This window comes from Abrus precatorius, unplaced genomic scaffold, assembly GCF_003935025.1.
Source record: "Abrus precatorius isolate BTA unplaced genomic scaffold, Abrus_2018 Scaffold11, whole genome shotgun sequence".
NCBI classification, from domain to species: domain Eukaryota; kingdom Viridiplantae; phylum Streptophyta; class Magnoliopsida; order Fabales; family Fabaceae; genus Abrus; species Abrus precatorius.
In genome coordinates this window covers 28,607,333-28,617,584 of record NW_020874303.1, presented here as the reverse complement: position 1 = coordinate 28,617,584, position 10,252 = coordinate 28,607,333, and the positions used below count along the sequence as shown (strand labels likewise).

Below are 10,252 nucleotides of genomic sequence, written 5' to 3'. Positions count from 1 at the left end.
CTTTGTATTTGTTGTCTATCAGATCATATGTGGATTAGGTTGAAAATTTTGACACAAACTAATCCCTTTTCGGGGTAGTGTTTGACGCGGTTTTGTTCTTGTTTCTTTTAATAAATTCAGTAATGTTTGTATTATTTTACTTTATTCTTTCATTTTGGACTTTTTTTTTAATAAAGGAATTTGTAGTCCTTAGCCCATCTATCACTTCTTAAGGTAATTTTATTTTTTATCACCAATGAAAGTACCACGTTGGTTCATTACTCACAATTGGTGACAAAGAGTGTGCGTAGATATTTTGGCATATGTAAAGTTAACGTGTGAACTCAAACTCAAATAGGGGTAAATGATCCCATCTATGGTTAACCAACCAACCCATCAAGGACTTTTTATTTTGTTTTAGAGAGAATGACAAAAATCTCTTAGTGTTTCTGTTGAGGTTGGATTTGGCATCTTGCACTTTAAGAATGACATTTGAATAGTCTAAAAATATTTGGTGTTTTCATAAGTATATATATACTTTTCTGCACACCAATAAGGGTTGAAAATATGATGGTTCTGCTGAAGTTGATTTGGGTAGAGAGAATAGAGAAGGAAAGTTATATGGCAGTTTTGATAAGCACATGCACTTCTTCGGATAGCAGGATTTTGGGTATGCTAAGGTTCTTCTAAGCCTAAGGCTAGTTTATTTCTGAAGCAAGAAACTAGAAGCTTTCAGCTATTCAGAAAGAGCCAGTGAATTAAGCTTCTTGCAGGTCTTGGGAAGAATTTTCAGTGCCTTTCATCTCTCCGTAAGTTATTTTGAAAAGATTGCATGCACTTACTTGCACAGTCAAAATGTTCTTTCCTTGTGCCCAACTCATTCTACGTGAAAGGCAGAACTTTAAAAAGTTCTCAGCTATTATACCACGGAAAACTGCTACAATTGCACTGCACATGAAGAGGATTGCTTCTTCTATGCAGCTAACAATAACATGCACATACATATTTGATTATGAACCATGGAATCTCTCTTCCTCTCTCTTGGTTGATGGCATATACAATTATAGTTCTCGAATAATCACTGGTTATTTGAACAAAATGCATTGAATTGAATTGGTGGGCTTTATATATTCATCTTTGATGTTTGGCAGGTTAAAGATGGTCATAGCCAACAGTACCAATGGCATAGTAAATATTATAGTGATTGTAGTATTGATTTTCCCAGAAATTGCAGCACAAGCAATGTCACCCGGTGATCCTGTGGCAGGTAAGATTGGGGTTCCTCAGAGCTTCTAAATCTACAATCTTTGCATATTCCTTCAATTTTGTTTACAATTACCATGCATTTATTCGGGTTAATGAATGTATTGCTCTTGAAAGGATTACATAGTTAGCGTGGGATATGTGAACTTGTTAGTCATAATTTTTTTTGGTAACCTTATTAGTCATATGATTGAGAAATTCATGCCCTGTTCAAATGTTGTGAAATGCCCAAATGGGTAAGCTTTAAATAACGTGCACGTCTAATAGATGTAAAATGGAGAATAAAAATCATAAATTGAGGATACATGTTATTCTTAAGGAAAAATGGAATGGAAATTAATCTATATGACTATATGTGATATGATATTCATTAATATTTGATACCAATTATTAATTGTCTTTCCCTTCACTCTTTAAAAAGCAATTAAAAGCGGGTCAGATACAGGTAAAGAAGGTTAAGAATTTTAAATAATTATAATGATATAAACGTAAAGAACGCCTTGGAGTATCAAAGGTTTCGGATTTCCTGGTCAAATCCTAACAAGTGAAAAGTACAAATTTGTATTTGATCAAGTCGAAAGGATGGTTTATCTTGCACAATATGGTTTTGAATTTTGTATCCACTCAAGTTAAGGGACTAATACACGTTACAGATTCCACTTGTTTCATTTTTTGGTATTGGCTGTGATGTGATACAGAGTCATGATGAGTACTATGTCTATGCTTGATGCAGATAATGTGTCAGAATCCATTAGACATCCAGATAATACAATTAGAGTCGACCCTTTAGATAATTTCAGAAAATACAGAGGAGGATTTAACATCACCAACAAGCATTATTGGAGTGTAAATCTCTCTCCCTCTCTGTTTCTGAATCTAATTTCTAACATCAAAAGATGTTGTTAACGTGTCCTTAATATTTTATTTATTTATTTTTATAGTCGGTGATCTTCACTGGAGTATATGGATATGCAATAGGGGTGTTCTGCCTTTTGTGTGGAATCATATATGGAACTTTTTTGTTAATAACCAAAGTTCATCACAAAAATAACCGAGGACGAGAGATCAAGAAGGCCTTTCCTTGTAATTACAAGAGTTGTGATCTTTCACTAATTCCTTTGGCTATATTGCTCGCCATATTCGCCATGTAAGTGATTCATCCTTGTGTCTAGCCTAAGTAACAATGAATATGATATTCTAAGTAGAATCATGTCTTTTATTTCTCATTTTTTCAAGTGATATATCATATATGTTTGCATGCATTGGTCTTGTATTTTTGTAGAGCTGCAACTGGTCTAGTTCTTGCGGGGAGTGCAAGATTCCATTCTGAAGCAAAAACTTCAGTTAACATTATAATCAAAACCGCAAATGAGGCATCCGAAACAATACACAACACAACAGGAGCATTAAAAGACATGGAAAGCAACTTCATGGAAGCCAATGTCAATGCTGAAGCTTCAGTATATCTTGATTCTACAGCTGAGAGACTTGATGATGCGTCTGAAAACATTGAAAAGCAAGCTAGGAAGAATAGGCGCCTTATTAACAGGGGTTTGAAAATAGTGTAAGATTCCTCTGCCTCTCCCGTTGCTTATAAAATGTAAAAAGAATAACAAATTGCATTATAATAAGGGAAATCTTTTAACTGCAGGTTTGTTATTACCACCTTGATTATAAGCTTGAACTTGGTTGCTGTAACAGCTTTGTCAGGTATTTTCAATTGTTCTATATGCATAACATCATGAGAATTACAAATCTTTACATCCTGTCTCATAAAATGTTGGAAATTTCTTGTGAACAGTGTCTGGAATACTGAGGTTACAACGGGCACTGCACATGTAAGCAAGCCAAATTGCATTTGTTGCCATAGAAGCAAGGGTAGTTATGTTTAAATATATGAATATGTGTCAGAAAATCTAAAATTTTGTTTTGTTGTTTTTCTCTTTCTTTCACAGGCTTCTTGTATTTTGCTGGTTGATGACAGTGATATGTTGGCTATTCTTTGGAGTCTATTTCTTCTTGGAAAAGTAATTCCCGAGTCCTTTCTGATTTATAGATTCTCCACAGTTTACAACTTTTTCCTGCAATATGTTTATAAAGTAGAAGTTTGAGTTTAATTCTGAAGAGTTCCTTTCATTGTAGATTCTCTAGTGATGCATGCACAGCTCTTGACAACTTTCAAGAAAATCCCTACAACAACAGCCTAAGTTCCATCCTCCCATGTGATGAGTTGCTTTCGGCAAAATCAGTTCTATCTGATGTTAGTGCTGGGATCTACGACCTTGTTAATGAGGTAAGTTTTGCATAATCTCTGACATCACCTTCTTTTTCCCCCTTTCTACATTATGACTTTGACTGATCAGATATAGAAGCCTAAAGGAAGAGTGCTAAGAACATATTTTCTGATGTACTCTTTCTAACACACTCTCTAATTGATTGAAATTTAGGAAACTACAAAAGTACGAGCAAAAGATATTAAATTAAGAGTGTGATATTCACATGCATTTTGTGATTTCCAATAAATTTTTAACTAACAAGACTGTTTGAAAGAGTGCGTCAAATAATGTGTTACTAGCATTTTTCCAACATAGTGGAGCTTGTCTGTTATGTAAGAGTCATGCTTTAATTTTGGTCTTTTGTCCAGGTGAATGCAAATATATCAGCCATGGGGGCAACAACAGATATGAATGTTGTTCATGTTTGTAATCCTTTCTCAGCGCCACCCAAATATTTGTACCAGCCAGAGAACTGCCCTGCTAACACTATACGAATAGGAGATATCCCAAAGGTATCCCACAAACGATGAACTATGTGCTGATTATTGAATGAAAATGCCAAGTTAAGCAAATAGAAGAAGGGCTAGAACTTTTTATATTTATAATCATTAAAGACTAAATATTTTTTTAAGGGTCCAAGTGTCTTTTATATAAATATATTTACTTTTAATTCTATTTCTGCCCTAAATAATAAGACCAAAGTGTACTAACACCATATTTTCTACGATCCTCCACTCAAGGTATTGAAGACTTTTACTTGTTTGAATGGCAATGATGGAAGCTGTGAGAACGGATACTTCATACCCGGGAGTGAATATGTGAGAGTAGAGGCATACACAAATTCAATTCAGGACCTATTGAATGTGTATCCGAGTATGGAACACTTGTTAGAATGCAAAGTGGTAAAAGATGCATTCTCTCAAGTGCTAGTCAAACATTGCAAGCCTTTGAAAAGATATGCCCGAATGGTATGGGTAGCAATGTTGTTTCTTGCAGTGATCATGATGTTAATGATTGTGTTATGGACTATAAAAGCACGTCACGAGCACCATTATCATCTTTCAGATGGTTCTGTGGAGCCCCATTGTGCAGCACCAAAAGCCTTGGAATTGGGACCAGCTAAGGAAATTGAAATTTGAAAAAAATTTAAACTATACTATTATATTTAGTTCAACAAGAACTTAGGAAACGGGCATTGGAAGGCAAATGCGCAAGCAGCTTCCCATATTCCCACATAGACAAACATACAACATTTGTACATAGTCATATGCATACATTAGTCAAAGGATAGACCAAAGGTTTCTAGAATTTGTCTTTGGTGATATAATTTTCACACATTTTTTTTTGTAAGAGAAAGAAAAAAATTATTCCGAGTATTAAGTTAGAAGAAGGGAACCAACCCCATACAGATGTATGAAATTCATCAAACTACAAAATGAATATTTATTCTGCATCCACAACTTGTCCTTTTCATGGTCGACTTTTTTTCATTTGTCGATGGGTTCTTCTTTTTTTTTTTTGTCAACGTGCAATTTGTTAATCCGAACTTCGTTATTTATACTGGGCCAACCAAAATTTGGGTCAGCCCGATATGTCGATTTTGTTTTGCTTAAAATCTATGTTGATTCAATAACAATTTACAAAGCATCGCATATGATTAAGGCTTGGGCCTCCTTCGGTTCTTGTTTTTCCTTGGGCCGCTTTTTTTCATTGAGCTGAATTTTAAGGCCCGTGATTCATTATCTTCTGACAAAAAAATCGGTTATCTACATGAGTCCTTTGCAGGGTCTGCTCCATTTAAAAGTTTGGCCTAACTTATAAATTTATTTTGTAATAATTTTTTAAAATAGGTTAAATAACTTATCCCATAATCCGTAAAGAGAAAATTATTAAGTTAGATTTTTTAACATATTTTTTAATAAGTTTCTAAAAGCTATACAATTTAAATTTAATTTCTAGGAAATCTTTTGTTAAGATATAATTTTTACTTTTTATGAATTATTATTTTAATTCCTCCACCTAATATAGTCTAATAAAAGTTAACATTTAATAATATTTTAATGGACCATGTTAATTAAAGACTAAAAACAATAATTCATCAAAAAATAAGATTATATTCTAACAAAAATATGTTGTTTTGTTCAAGATACTAAAAGTCAAATTATGTAGCTTTTGGAGAAAGAAAGCAACTTTTTTTAATATATTTTTCTAATCATTAGTTTATTTTTAAAAACCAAAATAATTTGTTTCCATCATATATCATGTTATTTAATCCAAACTCTCTCTGTTTCTCTTTCTTCCCACAACTAAATTGAATGAAAAATGGGAAAAAAAGTTGGTGAGAACGATGAAAATGGTGAAGGGTGTTGGATGAAGGTGAGTGATTGTTTGGAGGAGCTTGTGAAGTTCACTGTCAACTCCGAGTCTCACCATCTCAATCTCTCTTCCGAGTTCTGTTCGACCCTTCTCAAAGATGACCCAATACAACCGTCTTCTTCACACGGTACTTGTCATTTGTTCTGCTTTGTCTCCAATTTTGTATTTTTATATTTGTCTTTCATAACTACTTCTGCTAGTTACATCATTGTGTGTGCTTTTTTTTGTGTTAAAAAGGTTGTTCTTTATGACTATCCCCAAATGGGAAAATGTTTGCTAGACACCCTTAAAGTATAAAATGTATTTATGCATATATATAATTTTTTTAACTTCTTTGCAGATTGTGTGGAAGGAGTGCCACCTTATCCCTTGTACAAGTGCCTTGCTTCTGCTATGTTGAGGTGTATGGATTCTGAAACTTTTTGTAGGACAGGCTGCAATTTAGCCTTGGCCCATGAATTTGAATATTCTTCCATACAGCAGAAACATGAGGAATGGCACAAATTGATTGTGGAAAAGGGGTCTGAAATAGTGAATGTAAAAATACTAGTTAACTGCTCCATTCGTTTGCTTTGTTCCTCTTTATTTACTGTTTAAGCTGGTTTCAGTGTAATATATAAACTTTTGTTTCAACAGATTTTGAAGAGTGTTTCCTTTGAACTTCATGTTCAAGAGCCTTTTTTTAAACAGCTGAATGGTATTTATCACTCTCTACCGCTTTTGAAATTTTGAATATGATGAAGGTCGATGTAACCACAGCTAAAAAGATATATTCTTTTGCAAAAGCTGTGCTGTTGGGTTGAAAAATTAACTGCACACAATTTCAATTGATAATTTCTTTGGACATGACATTCTCATTCCTACTACAATTTATTTCTATTAAGTCATATGAAGTATGATGTTATTGCCTGCAGATGGCCTGAAAACAATTGAAGGGAGGTGTGCCAGTGGTAAATACAGCAGGTTTCAATATTTTTTTAATTTAAAATATATGCTTAGATATTTATAACTGTTATCTTATATCAATTTTCTTGATTGCCACATTTCCTCCATTGTAAAACGGTTCACAGTGTCATGCATGAAAGTTTGTGATTCACATGGAGTTAGTAGTAGACACCAAATTCATTGTTGTAGTTGGTCTGTATTTTTTTAATTGAATATTCTAAATGTAAAATACGTTAGAAAGTAACACCCAGCTATCGATTGGAAGTAAACTCAGAATCAACTGAGAAACGGCTGGGTTATTTATCAAAACTTTGAGAGTCATTTCATGCTAATAGCAAATTACGACTTTGTATCCCAACTAGTATGGACTCAATGACTTGGTTTTGATGATGTAAAAGGTTTGATTCCCCAATAGGCCACCTATCCCCCTCCCCTCCCTAGGTGCTTGCCCTTCCAATATAACTAAAACATTAAATGCTTCTCTCTGAGTGAAATTATGCAATATCTTCGTATTTTAATTCATATTAAAATAAGCTGCATAATGAAATTCACAAATGCATATCATACAATACGTCATAATCTCTTGAACCATGCTATATGAATGTTACTTGGATTTCATCTTCTCTTAAGAGTTGACTATTTATTTATTATGAGCTATACATTTTCCATTTTACTTCTTTCATTCATTTTCTGTATTTTTTTCCCCCTGATTTGATTTCCAGGATTGAGTCAGGAAGTCTGATTCTCTTTAATAAGTCTGTGGTGTTTGAAGTTCAGGTGATGCTTTGTGTGGTTAATAGTTAGTGCTTCTGTCTGTAATGGCTTTGCTCTGCTCTCTTAACTTCCTAAATATGTAGGGAGTAAGGTGGTATCCTACATTCAATGACATGTTGGAGGCAGAGAACCTTGAAAAAGTTCTTCCAGGAGTTCAAAGTGTTGAAGAAGGTACTGAATGTCGTGGTTATGGACTTAAATGGATTCAGCTGGTATAGCTAGACAAGTAACCATTCAGAGAGTTATTCAATTCAAAGTGAATAATGAAAATGAACTAAATAACTACTCTGAGTTGTTATTTATTCTTGAATTGTGTTTTTACATCCAAACAGTTTTTAAGATGAAAGAACCACATTTTAATCTATGTCCAAATCAATTTGAGATTTTATACTGTTGCTTACGGAGTAATATTTGCATAGCATTGCAGGTGTACAAGTCTACCGGAGGTTTTACACAGAAGAGAAGGAACATGAAAATGGTGTTCTTGCAATCATTGTTTCAAAACTTGCCTCTCAACCATACATTTCCTTGGCTAGCTTATTTTGTGTGGGTTCACTTTGCTGTAAAACCATGCACAGCAACTTTTCTCTTTTTTGGGTTTGAAAATTATCTGCCCTCTAAAAGACTGCTTCCATCTCATCTAAATGATTGGTTATTGGTGTGATTCTGTCTATGTATGTTCATTTTTATTACTTCCCAATGCAATGATCATAAATTTATTCCATATGTGTAGAAAGCAATGGTTGGCATAGCATTTATTCATTGATACTCTGCAAAAGACGAAAAGAAACAGCTACTAATGCTTCTGTACTTATGTCGTGTTTCACCTGACTGCATTCGAACTAATGCTTGAGTGTTCTCATACGTAAATTCGCTTAAGGTAATTCCTGATGGTTGTTCTGCCCTGCTTTTTATGTAGGGATTAAACTATGAGGGTGTTCAAGGCCTTCTAGGTCTACAGCATAGCACAGGAACAAGTCCTAACTCACTTCCCCCACCAAGATCAGCTCTGTTAGCATCATTTAATTTGCCATGCAATCCAAATGTAAGAAAGTGGTTTTGTTGGATTCTTTTTGGGGTAATTTTGCTGTGATTTAGTCACATTTCAAGGAAATTTTTGGATTATTCTGTGTATATATGCAAAGAACCTTAGGTACAGAGTACAGATCACTCCACATTAACAGTAAGAGTTTAGGCTTTGTAGGAGATTTTACTGTTTTCACTATACTAAATTTCAGACCTCAATAGGAAAACAACTTTATTTATACTTGACGACAAATTGTATGATCATTATTCAGGAAAGTGGGTTGACTGATGGAGCTCGAGCATTGGCCAAGCATGGTTGTAGGAGTACCAGTGGTTATTGGGTTTGTCTGAATGGAAATGGTGAGAATTCTTTTTTGTGAGAGAATGTTTTAGATATATTTTTGGTAATTGCTTTTTTATCTACATTATGCCTTGCTTATCTAGGTTTGTCTGCGTGAGAATCTGTTTCCCATAGAAGAATTTGTCTGAAGATGTATTGAGTTAGGTTCAATATATTTGCTGATATGTTTAGCTTAGTGGGTGTATAAATCATACAGACCCCTTTCAAATTTGTGGATCACGTTGTTTTTACTCATCCTGTCTTTTTCTTTGTTCTTTCCAGATTCTAATAAAAATAGGCTTGCAATGGATGCTATTAACAACTTAATAGCACATTGTTGTTGGCTGAATATGCATACTGTCCCTCCACATGGAGTTGTCTTTGAAATAAGGGTTGCGGATGGATACGGTGCACGTTGGACAGAAGATGGAAGTAAGGTGTGTGGATACCCACTAAATTCTGGTATTTATCTGCTTCATTTAAAGGTTTATGGCAATGCATGGTTTGCGTTCCTTATCTTGTCTCATAACTTGAAGTAATACAGTATGTTCAAATTTAAGCATATATTGTAGGACTTCTGTTAGACTCATCTAATGACTGGGAATAAGGTTATAACTCGAGAAAGTTTTGTACTTCCCAATTTGCAGGATTCATTGTTATTAAAACTTGGTAACAGATGGCGATTGTCTAGTCAAAATAGATTCTCAACCCACTCTTAATGTTTTTTTTTTCAGTTTATTGGATTTTTAGAGCCCTACATGCAAGATGGTCACTCAAAGGGATGGAAGCACTCATTCTGCTAGCCAGGCCAAACAGCCTACACACCTTTGTGATTGAATGTCACACCTTTTCCTTTTATCTTTTGATGGAGTAGTGTTTATGGTACATTATTTGTGTTTTATTTATACTTATCACTTTTCAGTGCTGGACTTTAGCTAACAATCAGCTCTCGTACCTCAGAATGATCTATGTATTGATTTCTGTATACATGGTAATCTACACGATGGAATCGGTATAAATGTTTCTTGTCTCGATCTTATACTTTTCTGAAAGGATTTTCGGTATGGTTCAAATATTTAGGAGTTTATTTAAAAAAAATTTAAGTTAAAGATTTAGCTGAAAATTTAAAGGATTTACGGACAAGATTATGGTTTGAAGAAAGAAAATTGAGTTTTCCTTTGTCGTAAAATTTGATGTTTTGGTTAGTAAATTTTAAGTAGAAAAAAGTTTAAAATATTTTATTTAATTTGAAAATTTTTTAAGTAGAAAATGA

At 33.9% G+C, this 10,252-nt stretch overlaps 2 protein-coding genes across 3 annotated transcripts; both read left to right on the top strand.

The window, feature by feature from the left end:
* Positions 1–546: 546 nt before the first annotated feature.
* On the top strand, positions 547–4,972 carry LOC113856437. The gene is made up of 11 exons (XM_027488254.1): positions 547–788; positions 1,131–1,246; positions 1,976–2,088; positions 2,184–2,389; positions 2,525–2,806; positions 2,894–2,952; positions 3,044–3,080; positions 3,198–3,269; positions 3,385–3,535; positions 3,887–4,030; positions 4,259–4,972. The coding sequence occupies exons 2-11, from the start codon at positions 1,138–1,140 to the stop codon at positions 4,655–4,657; spliced, it is 1,572 nt and encodes a 523-aa protein (XP_027344055.1). The 5' UTR covers positions 547–788; positions 1,131–1,137; the 3' UTR covers positions 4,658–4,972.
* A 732-nt stretch (positions 4,973–5,704) lies between these two features.
* Positions 5,705–10,014, top strand: LOC113853920. 2 transcript variants are annotated; one of them, XM_027484628.1, is made up of 12 exons: positions 5,705–5,742; positions 5,790–6,021; positions 6,235–6,431; positions 6,531–6,591; positions 6,809–6,857; positions 7,562–7,616; positions 7,697–7,784; positions 8,041–8,159; positions 8,533–8,658; positions 8,912–8,999; positions 9,262–9,441; positions 9,714–9,988. In XM_027484628.1, the coding sequence occupies exons 2-12, from the start codon at positions 5,841–5,843 to the stop codon at positions 9,851–9,853; spliced, it is 1,284 nt and encodes a 427-aa protein (XP_027340429.1). In that variant the 5' UTR covers positions 5,705–5,742; positions 5,790–5,840; the 3' UTR covers positions 9,854–9,988. The 2 variants fall into 2 exon arrangements, with proteins under 2 accessions (XP_027340429.1, XP_027340430.1); XM_027484629.1 differs by lacking the exon at positions 5,705–5,742 and having other exon boundaries at positions 5,775–6,021; positions 9,262–9,416; positions 9,714–10,014.
* The last annotated feature ends 238 nt before the right edge of the window (positions 10,015–10,252 follow it).

Excerpts from the sequence above, each read along its gene's own strand:
- LOC113856437 (XM_027488254.1), top strand. The coding sequence starts at position 1,138 with ATGGTCATAGCCAACAGTACCAATGGCATAGTAAATATTATAGTGATT. Across the intron at positions 2,807-2,893 it reads AACAGGGGTTTGAAAATAGT|GTTTGTTATTACCACCTTGA; the intron begins GTAAGATTCCTC and ends TTTTAACTGCAG. Across the intron at positions 3,536-3,886 it reads TCTACGACCTTGTTAATGAG|GTGAATGCAAATATATCAGC; the intron begins GTAAGTTTTGCA and ends TCTTTTGTCCAG.
- LOC113853920 (XM_027484628.1), top strand. The coding sequence starts at position 5,841 with ATGGGAAAAAAAGTTGGTGAGAACGATGAAAATGGTGAAGGGTGTTGG. Across the intron at positions 6,592-6,808 it reads TTTTTTTAAACAGCTGAATG|ATGGCCTGAAAACAATTGAA; the intron begins GTATTTATCACT and ends TATTGCCTGCAG. Across the intron at positions 6,858-7,561 it reads GCCAGTGGTAAATACAGCAG|GATTGAGTCAGGAAGTCTGA; the intron begins GTTTCAATATTT and ends TTTGATTTCCAG.